We start from the raw sequence: 20,505 nt of genomic DNA, 5'->3' as shown, positions 1-20,505 counted from the left end.
CCTTCTTTATGCGCATTTTTCTGCCCGTATTTCTACGCATATTTATGCAGCATGCGATCCACCGCATATAAACGAGGTGCAAAGTCTGAATTTTATATAAAATTGCGGATACGTATACATAAAAATTTCACATCGACGTTTCGCCATACTTCTCGCGGAGGATAGCTTTTTTTTTTAATCCTGCGATACCGTCTTGAATACGTGTAAATATACAATTTCGTGATAATTTATATTTTATATTATATTCTGAATATATTTCTTTAGAAATTAGCGTTTAAAGTTTGTAAAAGCGTTACTTATCGATGCATGGTATAAAGAGAGGAAAAATTGTAATAATTGGAACTTTGTATTCTTACGTGATTCGTCTATGGTTTGTAACAAAGGATCCGGTGGCCAAGTGTATTCGTGCAACATGCAACTTGTCAATTCGCGGACAAAAGAGCGTACACTTTTCGTAGAGTAGTTCCATTTATTTACACCGCGGGTACCAACAGCTGCTAGCGACATTAACTCCATCTTGTTTCCTTCGGAGCTTTCCCCTACCTTTCATCGTCACTCTGGTGAAAGGCGATCAGTCGGTGGAAATAAAAAATTAGGGGATGTTTCTTCGTCTCGATATTGGATCTTCCTCCGTGATTTCTGACGTGGAATTCAAGGGTGAAAATCAATTTAAACCTCGGGAACGCGTTACACAACTGGTTCTTCTCTCTTCAGATCTTGTTATATCCTCAGGAACATACGTGCATCGATGTACAACGTAATTCGAATGTTTAACAGTTTACTCGCAGAAGCGTTTAAAAGACGGAAGAATCCTTCTCGAAGCAAGACAATGAAATTTAATAAGCAGCGATTAAATTCCAGATCAAGACTGCTATTGTGCGGTCACCTCTCGCTGAAAATTAAGATAAGAGAACAATGAATAAGGATGAAGTCTGAACGAAAAAAGATTGGTGCAAAGGAAGCGAAATTAAATTGGAAGATGGAGGGCAAAGGGAGCGGTAACGAGAGAGAAGAGCAGTAAGAGCTAACAAAAAGTAATGCAAGGCATGGTGTAGGGGCTTCCCAATAGAAAAATAATAGGAAATGGAAAGAAAACATAACGGTTCACGAAAATAATGTGACACGATGAAAAACGATAATGATCGCGATGCAAAGATATTATAATGGAAATTGCAGACGTGCGCGTGCGAATACGATACTTTAAATCCTGCTTTCCGCTTCGGGCAAAGTACAAACGCACGGTACACAGCCACATTTACAACTCATAATCAGAAGTTGAATGAACAAAACTTCTGTTACGCCGGAAGTAGGTATATTACAAAGCTCTCCTCGGGCTAAAATGAATTTTAATTTATCACTTCTAGCTTGTTCGTGGTTCGCGTGCTGCAAGCTAAATTGAGAAATAAAGACGCGAGAAAAATTTAATTTCGTTATTATATGCAAGGTCGGACGTGTAAAAAGAATTGCTAGATCTAGGAATAAAACTTGAAATTAGAGAAAATCACGGACTATTACGCGGTAGTTTATATTAACTGCTATACTTATTATTCATTTATGCGCCTTTAATTATACGTATTTGTATTTAATGCGGACCTTATTTTCTGTGGTAGCAGTAATTTAATGAACATTTTTTTTTTTTTTTTTTACAAAGATATTTATCGTCCATTCGCGTGTCTGGAACTGATCAGAGAATTTTACACAAAAATATGTACTAATTCCATAATATCAATTTGTATCGGAAATGTTTATCGTAATTTCTGTAACGTGCGAAAAATCAGATTTCGTGCATGCAGGAATAAAACCATACCCTCTGTCCATCAGTTTCTCACAGTGGCATGAAGCATCACGTCCACGATGAGATCCAACCCAAACCGGAAAGCAACATCATTTATATGCGCAATTTTTCATGCGCGAGATAGGTTCGAGCGACGAAGCAGAAAGGAATGTGCGGATTAATGGGATTCAATTTTTAAAGCGAATCTCCTTTTTGCACCTGTTCAATCGATCGCTAGGTTTAATGCACGGCCGATGTTATATCACCACTTACACGGTTGAATTGATTTTCGAACACTTTTCGATCGCGCGCAAACGTATACCTATAGTTGCCTATCTGACTTAATGGGAAAATTAGACGATGCGAATGTATATCGTGTCGGTCGATAAATTTAGGAGACTTTGTTAAAATTTATCAGTTTCGAGAATATACTTGAATTCTTGTCAAATCGCAAAAATACGTTAGGTGTGCAGAGAACACCGAATTAATGACTCTTGATTTAATCAATACAGTAACCAAACGAAAAAGGGATTTAGAATTCTCACGACGATACATGAATCGCTGTATATTTTAAAATCTATTATATAGGCAGTACGTATTAATCAATAGGTAAATAATTATGTACAAAATCTACAATGAAACAACTTCCTCTTTTTTTAAATTTTACATTTACAATACAATTTTACAATGGCATATCGTCATTTTAATCCACAGTGAAAGGGTTAGCAGCGGGTATCCTTCGACTGGAACTGCATGAAATAGGACGAGTTTCACCTAACGTCTACAATACTAGAATATAAAATCGTAGATTGCCAGGAACACTATAGATGATAGTATGCATGTATCACGAACGTGAAAGTAGAAAGTCTTATATCCTTTGAAAAATATGCTTAAACATCGTTCATCTCGAACGTCTATTAAATTTCAAAATTACCATGTTTAACGATGCGATAGCGCCAGTAACAGGTTTCGTAGTTCGATTTGGTCGACGAAGACAATTATGCGGCCATCTGATCGAATTCTAGAGACCTTGTTACAAAGTCTGAATTATCATGACATGTACGTTATTAACGATAAAGTATCCTCTATTAAAATATGAAATACGATACGATAAGAACGCCATACAGCTATGTGGATTTTATCACATTGGACATGATACTTTTGTAACATCACACCCTCTACGATTCCCCATCGAATTAAGCGTCTAGATCGCAAGACACGATAGACTTGCTGCAAATGGATTTCATGGTGAATAGAAAATACTCGATTCACGATGTGCTCCAGCGTTGTCAGAATGCAATTTCGTTGCGATGCCCACAAGGGAATTGAAAATATAATATGCGTCGGATATCGTCGCTGTTGATCTTGTTGCGGAGCAACCCCCTAAAAGGGCGCCGCGACCACAAGAATCATCCAGATTCATCTGCAAATATTCAATTTGTTGAAAAACAGATCGGAAACGTCGATTCTTCGTAATGTCTTTTCATATCGACACTTTCATAACACATCGTCCATATAGTAGGATATAATGCGATACCATAATATAATATAACGATATAATATCGCGATTTTCATTCAGTGTGACGCAAGAATTTTTTAAAAATTGCGATACCTGCCTATTAGCGTGGAACACTGACCTCTCTCCATAAATTGTCGAATAAAAACAATGATCGAATACAATGTATTTTGCACAGAATTTTGATAATGAGTTTATACGTGTCATATATAAGATGGAAAAAAGTTAAAAATCGATAATATAATGTAATATGATAGAATTTCGTTATGTTGGAGAAAAGAAAAAAAAAATACATAGAAAAGAGACCAAAATTCACGGTGGTCTTATGAGTCAACTATCTCCTGACAATATTCAGGTCTTAAGCTGATCCCACGGGACCGTGACAGAAGAGACTCCGCTTTGTTGAACTCATCCCCGACTCTAATTCGTATCGACGACCGCACGTGCGTGAATTCCCCGAAGGAGAAAAAACACGTGCGCGAAATCGGTGAAGCCGATAGCGAAATTGAAAGGAGAGGAAACTCCTATCGTTTGTATCGCCGAGGAAGGCGTTTACGAGGTTCGAGCCAATCCTATTATCATCCGAACTTCCTCCATTTCCTTAAAATCCCTCGATTGCCTTGTAATTTCATTAACAGGTACTCTTTAACGAAAAGATTTGAAGAATTAAAATTTAATTCAATGAGTTAATTAAAGAATTAAATTAAAAATTAGAATTTAACTCTGCTACGATTCTCCAATTGTCATATTTCCATCTCTTGCTCCAATTTTAGCAAAGAAATAGAATTTGCGATGTTTCGAGAGGTTGTTTAAAAATAAAATTGAAACAAGAAATCATACACGCGTGCAACTTGTCAGGAGATTAACGGTTTATATAATTGGAGTTCGTATAATAGAATCTCATGAACAATTATTTCTCACGTAACAAGAGTTCGTTTTCAGGCGAGTGAATTCAAGCAGCTAAAGTTCAATTGATCAAGCATCGAGTAGAATTTTGTTCAAGTAAACGGAGTTCTAAGAAGACCTTTCCCTCCAAACTACAAATATTTTTTAACAGTTAGAAAAGTATAATTGGATCGATAATGACCGAAAGAACGTAGCAGGATTACGTTGGAAACATCGTGAATCCTCTCTATCAACTTGTTCCTCTGTGGTTCAGAGATGTCAATAGATAACGAAGTGCAACGAGGAAGAAATTGACGACTGCGCTTTGAAGCAACCGTAATACGATCGACTGACACATGCGGCTAATTACAATCTAATCTTCTAATTGAGATTCGAGCTGCAGCGTTGGAACCCTCGCGCATTCGCTCACCGTTATCCATACCAATCGCATAAAAGCTCAGAAATAGCAGATGAGAGGCGTCGCGTCGCATCGGAACAGACGTCAGAAGAGGCGTTAGAACGAGAAGAAACTTCGTGTTCGATTCGACGGTTAGTCGATAATAGAGTTTTCCGTGGAAAAGGGTCGGTTAGTCATCTCGAAGATGGTCGGTGGTACGGTTCTCGTAGAAGGTGAACGAAAATTCTAAGGGCTCTAATCCCCATCTTAGACTCACACGGGGTGGCCTGACCGTAATTCGACTCCTTAACTAATCATTTTAGCTCTCCTCTGCCCAACGTTTTTCCGTCCCGCTGACTTCAAAGGCCGCCTTTGACCTCGCGTTTCTGCTTGCAAGCAGATAAACTTTTATTTCTCTGTCGCGAGGATAACAGATTGATTAAAACTTCTCTGCCGATCAAAGCGTTCGTTAGGTAGATTAGTTTGAAAAATCCTCCACGGTCGTCCATGACCAAACGTTGTTAACGATCGTGATAACCACTAAATGTACTCGTTTAATTTGATGTTCGTATAATTTTACCGGGTTATCGATCTTCGTATTTTGTTAAGTCTACGTTACCCCGAAATTTCAACTGTAGATAGATGAATTACGTTTGTGATATAGGCGCAGAAACATTCGCGATGTAATAACCTATTATTCCGTAAAAGAATCGCGTCAATAATCTTTCAAACAGTTCACGATTCCTAGACTTACGAAGGTTGATCATTTCTATTCTTTAAATGATCGTACGTATTCGTAATATTATTCCTCTTGAAGGCTTTCACCTTGTGCACTTAAGCGTGTAATCATAGAATGAATCGTAGTGCTTTATCTTAAGCGTAACTCGATATAACGGAGGTGGGAACAGAAAACAGAAACCGATATTTCCAACTATAACATACGTGGGAGTAAGTCGTCTCATATGGCAATCTAAGAACGTTTACACTCAGTTTGCCACGCAGCGATGGAAAACGCCTTTGTTAGCCGTTACTTTTTCTCTATTTGCTGTGTACGATATCACGCAATAATCGTATCATTTTCGTCATTTGTTCTTGGAAATTTTTTATCAAATATATTTGATAAATTGTTACGTTATCAAATTATACGAACGGAGCAGAATCAAATGAATAGTATCGATAATATTCCCCGAACTTTTAATCTTAGCATTTAACGTAATGACGTTTTCTCTTTACCGTATGACGATGTTATTGAAATTTTTTAATTGCCTGTCAACAACTATACGTACGTACGTATAACTTCGTAGCAAGCTTAACTCTTCACGCAAGAAATGAAAGGATTCGAATTCGTTACGTTGTATTTGTTTTAGACCTTACTGTCTAATTACGTATAATAATTTGATGAAGAGCTAAGTGCATGTTCGACGAGCGTGGAGAAATCGTTTTGCCGCTAATCTTCGCTGATCTTCCGTTCCCGGCAAATCCTCCGGTGTGCCAATGGAGTTCCGTACACATATCGCATGCACTGCACGCTTCACAGTGACTCTCAACTGGCGCTAACTCTCCTTTAATTGAACTGCGCGTTTAACTATCGTAAAAATGACGCATAACTGTCGATAGTCGATAAGAAAGGAACAATAATTTAGAAAATCTCTGTTCATCGCATCCGAGTCCTTCCCGAACGAGCTTAGATCCCGAAACGATTAATATTAGAAAAATACGAAAGATCAATTAGAAATTGACGTACCATGTTAGTCGAGTGAAAACTACGTGATAAATAAAGCAGTAATTCGTCAAACAAGCTATCGCAGTTCGATTCGATTGCAGGCCACGAACATATTCTACAAACCCAATGATTGTTCCTCTCATCGGGCGCGCATTATCGAGCTTTCTGAGAAAATAAGTAATCTGCGTCTTTCTGGTTACATCTGTTCAGTAGAAAATATCGAAAGTGGAAAGAAGAAGGAAACGAGAGGCAAGAGATAAAAAGAGAGAAGTCAGTGTCTCTCAGAGAGTCACCACTGAAGTTAATCGCTTTGGCCTGTCAATCGTACATTCACACGATTACATACGCATGCATACGCATGGGTCGCTCGAGGCACACGCTCGCGCACACAAATATGCAACACACACACACACACACACATATACAGAGACGACGATGAACACGCTCGTACACCACGTAGACTCGATGCAATGCCCTTATGAGTTCGTACACCGTTAAAGACGCACTAATGCAACCGCTGCTCGTTGCTCCCTCGTGCATCGATGCACTCTCGCCACGAAGCGTACCAGCGAAACAAAAGGAGGGAGGAGAGCGTAGAGTGGAACAGTATGGAGCTGTACCGCATTCGCATGAAATGCAAGTGCGAGTTTACGTTAGAACGAGAACACGGGAGGACGCATCGCCCATAATCGGCCGATCGCACGCAATTCGGTTAAAAGTGTAACCGCCGCCACCGTAAAAACCTCGTCGTGAGAGCCTCTGTGCACGTGACATTTGACTCGTGATTCTTGATTTACGATGGCAGTTTAGTGCGAGTTCGGTAAGCTACTTGATCGTTCTATCAAACTGTGTGATCGAGAAATCTTCTCTTTCTTCTCTTTGTCTGATTTTTACGGCGGTTTGCCCCGCGTCACGATTGTTAAAGATTCGCTGCGTTTATTTTGCACGTTTTCTAACCGAGAAACGCGAAATAGACAGCGTGTCTCTGTAAATAAGAAAATGTTTGTCTACTCGGGGAAAAACAATTTTTTAGTAGGTTTCCGCCGCGAGTATATTTAAAGTGGGATGAGAGGTAAAATTAGAACAACGTGAAGTTTGAAGCACTGTGCTTGGAGGAAATACAAGAACGAGTTCGCACGCGTTCGCTGCCATGAGAGCGCAACAAGTCTTGCCTAGCACGCACGTTGCGGAATTTCGCAGCCCTTTGCATCCCAGGTTCCTCCCATTCTATTGTCCCTGGATACCGTGCTCCTTAATTTCCACTTCTTACTCTTTGGACTGTCGTATGTTATATATCTTCAGTATTGTCTAAACTCGTAAAATAATTTACAAACGCGTAAAGTCTGAAAGACATCAGCGATAATTTCACATGGTTTCCGGTTAAATATTCTTCTACATAAAAGCACGTGGTATACAGGCTGCGCATATTTACGCCAATTCATGCCTTTGATAACGGTGAAATACGAAATATACTTTATTCCTTAAATATTATAACAAATACGTACTTTAGCTTGCACACCGTGTATACATGTTTCTTCATATTACGCATATACATTCTCTGCATTTTTGCATGTTTCTCATAAATGCACGGACAACCGCAGCCTGGTAATAAAATACTAACCTGCGATATTCAACCTCTATCCTTCAAAACGCTGGTACATGGAATACATAATACACGAGCATGATTGAAAAACACCTGGCGCTTTGGATAGAGTAGGAATAAAGAGGGAAAAAAGTACTGGCATGGGAGAGCATGATAGTGCAGGTGGTTTCTATGTCCTGGTATATCCTGGTCAATATTTGAGAATTCGGGGCGCGCGAATGTCGTTAATATCTTGCAGGATCGATCGGTCGTGCTCCGACTTCCGATGAATCATTTTCATGACAGGCAACCTCTAATGCCTGGTCACGTTTTAACTTCTCTATCTCGTCTCTTCCCCTGCCTCTTCTTTGTCAGCGATGCCTCGATTCGCTGATAATAAAAAAATCGAATTTATTACGACACCCCGTGACTGAAGCTTTTCGTAAGGCGCTAAGAGTTCCGGCTCAGATACAAATCTCCGTACTCTCACAATAGCCAATTGATTTATAGTTTATTCGGTATAATCATTTAATTGACGGTGACTGGCCAAAGTAGTCGAATACATACACAAGTTTTATGGATATATTATGAGCGTTGTATGAAATCGTTAAAAATTCTATTGGTGCTATTACGCAATTATAATTATATACATTCGTAATTATAGTTTGAAACGAAGCTGAAAACGCGTATAGAAATTGGAAGATATTTAGTGGAATCACGCATTTTGCAAAAATTCTAGGTTATTAATTATATCAGTAACCCTAGACAAATTTAGCGAGGCCATCTCTAACACAAATCGTGCAACACTAATCTTCATGTAGCTTACGATGAAAATGTAGATTAAATATGCTTGTATCGTGCACGAACAGTACGTAAGTGCTACATATAGAAAAAGTGAAAGAGACAAGGACAAGTAAGCTGTGCTAATTTTATGTAAGCGACGTAACTACGTTACCTTAAAAAGTGAAGCGCGACTAAGGCGATTATCTCTTAACAGTAAAATCCAAGCATGCAATGTACCCATCATACGAAATCTAAAATAAAATGAAACCTCTGTCTTGACGTTTCTCCACTTTATTTCATCCTGTTTGAGATCAACGTATACAATCGTAGGAATCCTAAATCCCGTTTTAATTGCGCTCTTTCCTTTTGTTTGGCTCCATGCGTGTTTAAATTCCAATGGCAACACAACGAAAGAATGCGATTCACCGATTCGCCGGCACGCATGGTATCCGATTATGAATGCTGCTACGCATGGTCGCGCTCGTTATACGATGGCTGATCGATAGAGGGTTAAACTAATAACGACGCCCCTCGCAAATAGCCTTGCAACATCGTAAGATTTCTTCATTCTCCGCCACGAACCGTTTATCTCGTATCCAGCCGATTTGTGTCGCGTACGTAGTTTGACAATTGAGCTGATCGACCGGTCAGAATTAGGCTCTGTTATTACGGCGAATCAGTGTCATCACCGGTGCCAATGAAGAACGATCGCGGTTGTCGAGATTACCGTAACGAGTACCGATCGAACGTGTGACCGGCGCGCTCGAATTAACTTAAGTAAATAGAGGAATTGATTTAAGCCACACGATCCTTAATGTGATTCATCGCGAGGAAACTACGTTGTCCGAGTTTGTTACACGCGTAACGTGGACGCGAGTTCTCAGAGCTTGAAGCAAATTAAACGTACGACCATTTTAAATTATAAATTGAGCTCGATTGAATCCGCGCGTTGGCTCTTTAGTTACGTAAACATGCTGTTCTCGGATACTTGGAAAATACATAAAATTAAACGGTTTGCGAAACTAATTTCAAACACGTGTTATCGCTGAGAATGGAATGTGAAATTATCGCGCGAAAGTAATAAATCACGAAGGCCTGGATAAGTTAGAAAGTTGATATTTTGAGTGATGCGAATACCAGAATACCATAAACCAAGATAATAAGAAAATAGATAGTAATTCAATGGAATAACGATAATAATTTCAAAAAGGAAATAAGCGGCAATTAAATTAAATAAGCTAACTTGCAGATATAACCAAGTAATAATCTAATTGATTTGTTCGGCCAATCCGTGTTAACAATTCCAAAGTTCTGAATTATGTGCAAATAATTAATTGCTTCGTGGTTATTCTCCTGTGCTGAATTTAATTATCATACATGCGATGTTGAATTATTTAGTATCGTCGTTCGTCTAAGCGAACGAGTTGCTCTGGCTTATATTAATAAGTCACTCGGTCTTTCTGCTAATTACGGGTGTGCAACAATAGAATGACACGAGTAATAAATTACGTAACTTCTGCCAGCTGGCAGTAGCGTGGATCAGGATAACGCAGCTGTTTCATGATCTAGATTAAAATTTATCAGGGATCTTCATTGCGACAATTTAGGTACACTGTAAAGTGTATCACGTAATTTTTTATTTGCAGTAATCGGTCGTCTATCCAATTCTTTTTAAAAAATAGCGTTGGATAATTCATCCATATATATATTTCCTAATTTCTCCTTTTATACCAACTAATTAATTAGTTTTTTTTTTATTGAGAATTATTCTCCGAAATAAGTACGATAAAACCTCTGTTATCTGAACGTATATTTTTTAAAGTCACGCGTAGAAGAAAAATGTGTTTTAATCCATAAATTTCTACGACGGAACGATTATAATATTATCTCTGTATCACATGGCAGAGAGAATCTTTCCGTATTGCGATACACAAGGCTGAAAAACAGCTACTATTATTTTAACTTAATCTTTCGTATATAGCGGTTTTAATGTCCTTTGTGTCCGTCGAATGATATAACTACTATGTTTTCATGCAAGATGATCTATTAATTCGACGTGTTATAACTTTGTCCCACGATAACGTAAATTACTTGGTGGAAACAATGTCTGCGATTACAGTAGTGACAGATTGAGCAACGAGCAGTAGCGGATTAATCTCCTTGCATGGTAAATGCACGCTGTCACGTGTATGTACCATAGCAGGCTTGCGGTTTATTTTGTCTACAAACAGCGTATACTTCCCAGACACAGCTACGGAGTCGAGGTCTGGTACAGTATTGCGACTGTGCTCGGTTAATGAGCCAACCGATCGTCGTTTTATTGAGACGCGGCCAATGACAGTGTGAATACTGTTAGAAAAAGACCAGACGAATTATAAGCGTTTATCATCGATCGTTTAATTAAATGTTACGAGTGCACTTAGCACGGATATTTTCTCGAATATCGAAAATTTTATCATTATTGGGATTCAGAGTAGCTGATGGTTCTTCGTCTATTGTGAACGTGATCCTTCATCTCCTTTTTTTCAGAGTATTTACTACGACTATTATATCCGCTATTTCATCGATGCTCGCTGAACTCGATTGTCGGTTAAAGATGATATCTTTTCATGTTTTAAAGCAAACAGCGATATTCCAAGGAACGATTAAACAGAACCAATGATTTTCTGTTTCAGGTGGTTTAAAACATGGAAACGGTGGCATAGGCAGTGCAAGCAGTTCGAGAAGCACAAGTCCGAGTCAGCAACAGTCACCCCAAAGCGGACTCTCCTTCATTCCTCAGCCCAGAAATCAGAATTCTACGAACAGACAACCTGCAGCCACTACCCCAAGGTAAATATCAATTTTTCCTAACGATACAGCATACATCGGCTGCTATATATATATATACACCTTCTATCCTTCATTTTCCCAATTTCTTTCCATCATATCTTTCCTTGCAGTAACACAATTGTTAAACTGTCTACCATTTGTTATCGAGCATACTGTAAACTCGATAATGTTTTCCTATCGTTGCGTCGTTCGTATTATTTGCTATTTCTCACAATCGGAATAATGGCATCGAAAAACTAATCATCGAACATTAAATCGTTTCAGCCCTCGAGCGTCTACGGTGGGCAAACCCAGCGGCGTAAGGACTGCTCAACAATCGCCATACGCCAACACGGGAGCACCCACCCAGCAAAACAAGAACTCCGTCTTAGACAAATTCAAGCTCTTCAACAACAAAGAGAAGAATCAAGATCGCGGTAAAGCTTCGTCCGGCGTGTCGAAACGTACATCCAGTTCTTCCGGCTTTTCCTCGGCGAGATCGGAACACTCCGATAGCTCGACGTCGCTGTGCGATCAGAGCAAGCTACAAGTGGAATCGCCCAAGAGTCGCGCGCTGAAATCGAAACTGCAATCGACCAAGCCGGCGAAACAGGCGAGCCCGAAGACAGTGAGGAAAGAGCAGAGCAAAGCTCAAAGTAAAATAGCGCGGACGAAGGGTGCACCTGATAAATTGGTCGGCTATAATCCGCCCTTGGAAGATGTCAAGCCGACCAGTAAAATCGGTGGCGTGGCGGCCAAACCGGCCGTGGACAAAAAGTCCTCGAATCTCCACGATCTGCTGAAGCAACAACCTAGCAGTCAACTGCAGAAACCGAATCCTTCCGTGTTGATGCCTCCTAAGCAAATCGCTCCACAAGACGCGAAGAACTTTGGCAGCTTGAAGAACGATTCGTCGAAACAGTCACCCAGACCCAAGATGGAGCTGCCAGCCAAGATACCCGACACGAAAGTTCACCTGCAAAATATGAAGGTTCCGCCGAACGGATTGAACAAAGACGTTCTAGCGCAGAAGGTATTATTGAGCAATACGAATGGAATGATCAAGCAGACTGAGCACGAAGAAATCGTCATCACCAACGAGAATAGTTCTACGATCGATCACACGTTGTCTATGAACCAAGCGAATTTGTGCGACCAAAAGTCGACGGTCGACAAGCAAAAGGAGATCGGAGAGACCGTATTGACGAATAATCAAGCGGTACCCGTGGAAAATAGCAGTCCGTTGAAGCAACAAAATACAAGCCTGCCCGTGAAAGCTCGAATTCCAAACGAGGTACACGAGACAGAAAGGATAAATGGAAAGCAAACGCCGCCCGTTTCTCCTCGCAACAGCCCGGAAGCACCGATGGATGTAAAAATGGCAAGCATTCAAGAGAATCCGGTAGCTGCTGCAACGACTCACGTTAACGTTCCTCCTCACGGGCAAGTTTCGAACGCGCTAAATTTTGGAGCGAATAAGCAGCCACCGGTTCTTAATAGTCCACTGCAAGGTTCAACCTTGGGCGCTTCCGGGAGCCCAGGTTCCAGCATTCCGAAGCCCACGGCCTTGGTGAAAGGCACTTCGAAACCACCGAAGGAAAACAACATGCCAGGCGCACCGACGCCCACAAAATTAAAGGCAGACGCTTTGCATCGTAAGCTCGATCCGAACACGGTTGCAATGGTGTCACCAATGCCAAGTATTTCCGACCTGATGTCCGAGAGCTCTCATAGTAATTCTAATAGTACTGGTCAGAGTAATTCCAGCGACAGCAGCGTTATTTATAGGCCCAGCAGCGAAAGCGGCAGCGAAATCAAAACCATACCTAATAGGAAAATTGACACAACCTTCGAACAAATGGAGAAGGTTAGTAACACTGTCGATACGCCGATACGTATTCCTCGGACGATCGATGTATTTAACTTTGGTAAAATATTACTTGACGCTTTTATAGTGGGTGATAGTAAGCGATAGGCGGCAAGTATTGTCAGCGATTTTAAGCAGACGATTCGAAGGACTCGTCTTCGCTGTGATAATGTAAAATTCGCACAAAAATTATTGCTGAATAAAACAAGCGTTATCGAGGAAAAAATAGAGATACGTCAGAAAAATGTTGTATGTTTAAAAGAAAATTTAATAAATTTCAAAGAGAATACAACAGAATTCCGCAGAAAGAATAAGAGATCTTTAAACGAAAAGTCGCGTGTCTGCCAATGTAGCCCAAAACACCTGCTGTGAAAACGTTGAGTAATTACGTATTATGTACGGCTGCTGATAAACTTTGCATAGTTAGCGTAATGCAAATCATCGTTTAGTTGCTAAATATCTAAAATGAATGTTAAATGCAGGATCAGGCGTTAATTTAGTCTATTTTATAGGTTTTGTCAGAAAGTTCAACGTGCGGTGGAGGTTCTATGGGTGACGACGAAGCAGAGATGACAGTGAAGCCTATGCAGCCTCTACTTCGCGGTTACACGCCGGGTGCAAGGGCCCTTCAGACCTTACCAAGCAGAACAACAGCGCGACAGTACACGATTCTTCATTCTTCTTCTCATCATCATGTCGGTCACGATTACGCGGACATCGACGTCGCCTCCGGTTATCTGAGCGACGGGGAGGTTCTTCGAGGTGGCATGACCGTTGGTAGTAGAACTATATCCGACTTGTGCGATGGTTACATGTCCGAGGGCGGTGCTTCGTTGTACGCACGCAGAATCAATCCGTCATACGGCCACGATCACGAGAGGTAAGTTTATAGAAACGTTCATTTTTATCTAAATATTTCGATTACGTTTATTCGACTGTCTGAATTAGTTGAAATTAAATTTTAGTTAAAAAGCAGTTAAACGATATTTACGGATTGCCGCTGAGAAACGATATATGCTTCGCTAATCTATCATTCGGTTTCGTTTAAGTCGGCTCGAGATTGTACTTATTTGTTATTAAAAATCCAACTTGACAATGTTTATTTTTTGTTTACTTTTAGTAACATAAACTTTTAAAATAATATCCTTTGATACAAGGAAGATGAAAAGATTTCAAATCGCCTGAAAAGTCTCGAAGACAAAGCACGCTACGTTATATATGTTTTCGTCCATTTATTTCCACGAGGGCATCTTGTTGCTTCTTGGTGCACGTGTTTCAATGGCACGTCGAGTGAGTCATAGTTCCCCCATGAACGTAAAATGTAAGCCGCCAGATTTGTCAGCGCACGTGGGCCCAATTGCGGATTCTAACCGATGAATATAATTTTATTAGCGGACAAAGCGTTGCCGTTTTTTTCAAGAAATTGTTTGGAAACTTTCATTGCTCCTATTCGATCGTTCTCTACTCGCAATTTATTTAAAAAAACGTAAATCAACCTCTAAATATATATTTTAGTTTTACACGAAATTTGTACAAAATTCGAACAGAATCCTTACATGTACGTCATAGCTAATTAGCGAAAAAACGATATTTTTCAACCGACTATTTATTATCTTACGATACAATTGTGGAAACGATTGCTAATTTCATTTTAAACATCAGAGAGATACTTAAGTAATATTAAGTTATTCTAGCGCGAATCACTTGGCGAAGTAGATTAACGATGTCTGAATCAGACTTAATACGGCATCCACCAAGTAGCGATGCTACTACTAACGGCCTTTAATTAGACGAAATTTGCAGGGGCTAATTTCGTACGGGCCTCCAATTACTCAGCTCTTCGCAGCTTAGCACGGTTATCTTTGGTTGCTTCGATTGAATTAAGAAAGCCTTGCCGAGATGCTGGTTAATTAACTTTTCTATGCTTCACTTTTATCCATTCTTCTAGTCTCTCATCAAGTTACCTTACCTGAAAATCCACTAGTTTTCTGTTAATTTCAGACCGTTTTAATAGTGTCCGTATCTAAATTACGTTCACGTAATTACGAACGCGTAATATGTTCGTGAGATTTGTGTTATTAACATTCGCCGAACGAAAAGTAAAAGTCAAAGTCTATTAAACTTTAAAAAAATCAAAGTATCCTTAGAACGTCCGGAACGTTTAAAATATTTGATTATCAGATAATTCCGCTCAGTATGTAATTGACGTATTTACGGTGTTACGGAATATTTTTCCTATTGTGACCAACCAACCAAAATCGGAGAATTTTGTTGCGACAGAAGTGTCGAAGGATGGAAAGAAAATTTGACTGGAAGCAGAGGAGAATTGGCAATGGAGAAAAAAGCGGAAATGGGTCAGTGGTGATCATTTCGATTAGATTCACCGCATTGAGTTTGGATTCGTCTCGGTCGAATAGAATCTCATTGAAGCGTAGGTCGTTTTATCCAGCTCGTTCGACTATTCAATCTCATTTGATTTCCTTCGAACGTGTCGTCCATGTAAAGTGTATTGGACGAACGACAATAATTTCTCGCGAATGCCCTATATTACAACTCGGTCCAGCAGATAAGAAATTCCACTGCAATTTTCGCAGGAATATAGGACACGGCCATCGTTCGTAAGGAAACTCCGGTTGTATCGATAATAGCGAGGAAACAGCGAGTTAACAATTGTGATGCGACGAGAATAATCGTAACGGAAATGTTCTAGCGCCATACTCGTAATTTTGTACGAATATCACGTATCGCGTTGACAATCTTAGCGAAAGTTGCTTCGAATATTAATATTTTTAGAATTATATTCTATAGCGATTTTTACATAATCAGAATCCATCGATTCATTCATATCGCGTCCCTGCGCACATAAGGACCTTCGTTAACATATTGCTAGCAGATCGAGGGGATTTCCCCATTTCACTTAGCGAGGCACTGAACTCTATAGACGTAACAATAGAAACTTGTAAGTCCTTCATAGACTACTAGCAACCAAAGCATAATGAAATATTCATATCTCCGTCTCATCCAATCCACAAAATCGTTTCTATATTAATTTAGGATACAGACAGTTTCCAATTTCGGTATACGCTATAACGTCCAATGAACATACAATTCTTTGGAGAACTACTGGATTGTATTCCTTCTTCCCGAACCTGTTCGATTCTTAGGTTTCCATTTTATAAGAAAAGCGGTGACACGAAACAGTTAGGTCGGATGAAAAAAAAAAAAAAAAAAGAGAGAACTCAGTGAACGTCCCACCTAGAGTGACTTCGAGTGGATTATCCCGATTATATCGAGAAACGCCTTGAATTTAAAGCGTGCATCTATAGAGCCGTGCCCCGTGGCAATTTGCCCTCTGTACCGATATTCGAAACCTCGACACGATCCAGACACTTGTATGGCTATACAGTACATGCGACCTAGGCGAAAAACGTATTATCGGCAGTCGTTCGATTCATTTTCCGATAATAGAGACAAATTGTTCGATCGATGCAATTTGTTACAATTTGTTACAATTTGTTATAAATGGATAAATGGATAAAATGCCATTTCAAACGGAACAAGTATTATTGCAGTTGTAGCAATAAAAAGATGCTTAGGTTTTTATCACACTTAAACTAGTCTAATAAAAACAAAAATTTATATGCCATAGATATATTTCAGTTTCAGCTTGTTTCATAGTTAAGGTTGTAGCACCACTTATCGATGATTCTAAAGCTAGGGTATTTGATTCTATTTATTTTACTACATTCTGTATGAAATTTCCTATCCTCTCGGACTGGAACGATCGTTTCTTTACTCTGTCATCATACCGTTTACTATTTCAACTTCTCGATTGGTATCGCGACACTTTAGGACGCTTCAATTTTCCACGGTAATTTACTCAGCCAACGACAGTCGCTCGTCGAACAGAAATACTGCGGAGTATTGCGGAGCGTTCTGAAGGTAACGTTCAGGCCAAACAAGCAGAAACATAGACCGAGAACAGGAGCATTCGCTCGTGCTCGTTTAGTGTAAACGGCCGTCTAGCAATTTGTTCGTAGAATTATTTACACCGAAAGAGCTTCGCTGCGAATATACGTTCGTTAAAATTAGACCGTGCACCTTCTACCAGAATGCTCGATAGTTATTTCCAGTTCGATCCTTACTTACATCAACGACGACGACGTTTGACGAAATTACAAGGCAGTATATTATAAAATGGATCATAATAATGACGTCTGACGAAGAAATTGTAAGAAATCCTATTATAAAATAAATTATACGATAAGCGAATCGTATTAGATCATTCGAATGTTTGATTCCCTATTCGGAGAACAATCGCCACTCTGCGAAAAATAGCTCGCTTAAGCTTTAATTTCGCTAAGCACAGACGAATACGAGGGATCGCTGGTCGTTAGGTTGAAAGGTACCTTTAGGACACCCACGCGAGTCTTGGTAGTAGGCCAGCGGAATAGCCGCTAGGCCGCAGGAACAGCGGTGTTTTCGTAATACGCCAAACAGCCGGAGGCGTATCATGGACCCTCTCCAGGCTTGCTAACTCGTTTGGCACAAGCAAGCCGCGTATCATCCGCTTGAAACCCAACGCGCTTTTCGGAAATTCAATATACTTGCCCCCGTCTTCTGGCTCGACCCTCTATATATCCTTCCACCATCGTCGTGAACCCCATAAAGCAGGGCGAGCGCACAACAAAGAAGGCAAGTTCTGAGAGCCATATTCCAACGATTACGAATCCTCCAACAATGCTAGAGAACATTATCTCTCGCTTATCCCTTAGCATTCGTGCTTTTAATTCTCTTTTACCGAATACTGTCGCTTCTGCAGCTTTGTATTTGCACCTTTTTTTTTTTTTTTTTTTTTTTTGATTGTGTCCGGAGAGAACTGCGTTTGACTGTATTCAGAATGGCTAATGATTAGTCTGTGAATATTCACGCAAATTCAAATTTTTCTGACCACAACTGGCCAAAAGTTGAAGCCGCATAAGCAAAAATTTATTTTATTTGCTGAATACCATAGTGAGTGCTATATTTGGGATATTGTATATATTCTTGCGCATTATGCGCAACCTGTGCATTTTCCACTTTCAAATATCCCATAATTGCGTAAAAATCCGCAGTCCACTAACGAGTTCGAAGAAAATTCGTGCCAGGAAATAAGGCAAGGGGTGAGAGCTGGCTTTCTGCACGTCATTTACGGTACTTTTAAACACAATATTTATTCTAGAGTTGACACGAAATTAGGATACCGTCGAGGTTCTATTTAATTTTATCTTAATGCAGTTTCCAAGTTTGATTACTCCTCCCATGTGTGGGTATGTGGTTCCTCGTTCTATTTAATTACGGGCTTTACACGATGAAGACAGAGTCGACGGAATTTTGACTCGCCAAGCTGGAGGTTAAACCCTCCAGGTGTTCCTAATTGCAATCATCAAACATTGAGAAGATGATGTTTACTCTTCCCTTAGTTCTTCCTCTTTTATCCCTGTTAAATCTCTTTAGTACGTCTGATCCTTCTTAACAAAAATTTATGACTTTTGTCATAGTAATCCATAAACCGTATAAAGTCCTATTAATTCAAAGCGTTAAAAAGTAACGATATAACGACGAGTTGCGCATGCGATGCGCTATAAGAATTATTACAAATAACGTAATATGAGAGAAAGAATTTATTCTACATGAAATTGTAATGTGATAAAAGAGCGAAAATTATATGAATATCGCAATATGAAAGTAAACGAATAAATTGCCACTGTGACGTAGAGAATATTTCGTGGAAATAACGAATAACCAAAAGACGAATAAAAGTAGAGCGATCGGCGAGTACAGAATTAGCCAGTACATTTCAAACAATGTTCAGCAGGTGCATGTAAATACGATTGCCGTTTGAAATGTCAAGACAATTATCGAGGAATCGCAGGTACAGAATAGAGAATACGTTCGGCTTTAGCATCGAACAATAATGGATTGAAACAAGCAGCAAAGCGAGAAATCAATTTAAACTACCGAGAAGAGACGTGGCATTCGACGTAGACGTACACAGAAAGATAAACGTCTTTGTCTTTTGCAGACGTTGCTTCGTATTGTCCCTTTCAGTTGACAAAATGGTAAGCGCACGATCAGAGGATTCGTGTCTTGCCAAAAGTTGACGTCATGCGTTGCAACTTGCAACGCCTTTTTTCTTCTACTAATTTTAAAACGTTTAGAGTCGGTGATTGTCGACAACGAATTTAAATCAACATAGAATACACTTACTTACATATAAATCATTAAAACATCGAATGACGACGATTTGTAGAAACCAATATCCACCAACATAGCGAATTTACGCGCTAAACCACGCGTTCGATGTAATTATCCTGATAGATCGCTAAATTACTTCGCACGGATATACTATAACTCTTTGACCGGTTGTAATGGTACACTTAATCCTTCTAATTGTTTCATAAATCACGAATTGCAACTTTCCGGATAATATGTGTTCATAGAATATTGATTTAAATGGTCGGCTTTCGAGGCATTTGAATTTAAAATTGAAACTGCGATTGAGACTTTTTGCCTAGATGCATAATTCATAGCAGAGATGTCTAGGTTTTGTATGGTAATGCGGATTATGAAGTATTCTCTGCTAGAATATGTCAGAATCCTAGACTGGCGTAAAAATTGCACGGTATAACGTGCAACGCGCAACGTTCGCGATCTCATCGTTATCATTCGTCTGATTAAAGACAAATAAAAAGAACCGCGAGTAGACGTGCATACGTTTGACCATTACCGTATAATTCCATCTCTTTCAACGAAATTTTCATTCGCCTTTGATCAAACAAACTTTTACTTAACCCGCCTCTGTCAATAAAAAATTCCAAACTGTGGATTTCTATCGTACGAGCAAAAGCTCATAGTGGGAGGGATCAGCGTGTAATACAAAGTCCAATTATAGCAACTGTTTGTTCTCCGACAAATGTATACGTACAAACGGAGTTCTACTATACTCGAAACATTACGCAGAAACAGTCTCATTTCTGATACCAAAATAAAAAAAAAGAAAGAAATGATAAAGAAAAACAAAAAGGAGGTAGAAATAGAAGAAGAAACCGGATCGAGTAACTGGAAGGAGACGTTGGCGCAGTAGAGAAAGTTTATCTGTAAGAAAAAAAATTGGTGGTGAGTCGG

The 20,505-nt window shown here is 39.6% G+C and overlaps 1 protein-coding gene and 1 long non-coding RNA gene across 8 annotated transcripts in view; one reads left to right on the top strand and one right to left on the bottom strand.

Moving 5' to 3' along the window:
• The window catches only part of LOC100643922 (protein sickie), a 190,922-nt gene that overhangs the window by 108,929 nt on the left and 61,488 nt on the right, over window positions 1–20,505 (top strand). For 6 of the 7 annotated variants that reach the window (XM_048404215.1, XM_048404211.1, XM_048404213.1 and 3 more), the window contains 3 exons: window positions 11,336–11,492; window positions 11,757–13,338; window positions 13,851–14,218. In XM_048404215.1, the coding sequence (XP_048260172.1) occupies window positions 11,336–11,492; window positions 11,757–13,338; window positions 13,851–14,218 (2,107 nt within the window). Of the gene's footprint in view, window positions 1–7,345; window positions 7,368–11,335; window positions 11,493–11,756; window positions 13,339–13,850; window positions 14,219–20,505 lie in introns of those variants that run through there. The other variant, XM_048404218.1, reaches the window with a different exon arrangement.
• On the bottom strand, window positions 7,746–9,563 carry LOC125384699. Its single transcript, XR_007223379.1, has 2 exons — window positions 8,833–9,563; window positions 7,746–8,267 (listed from the first exon to the last, which is right to left on the bottom strand). It is a non-coding gene; the product is annotated as an uncharacterized LOC125384699 (long non-coding RNA).

Source organism: Bombus terrestris, chromosome 3 (genome assembly GCF_910591885.1).
Source record: "Bombus terrestris chromosome 3, iyBomTerr1.2, whole genome shotgun sequence".
NCBI lineage: Eukaryota > Metazoa > Arthropoda > Insecta > Hymenoptera > Apidae > Bombus > Bombus terrestris.
The sequence above is the reverse complement of the archived record's forward strand: the minus strand, read 5'-3'. Positions and strand labels throughout refer to the sequence as shown.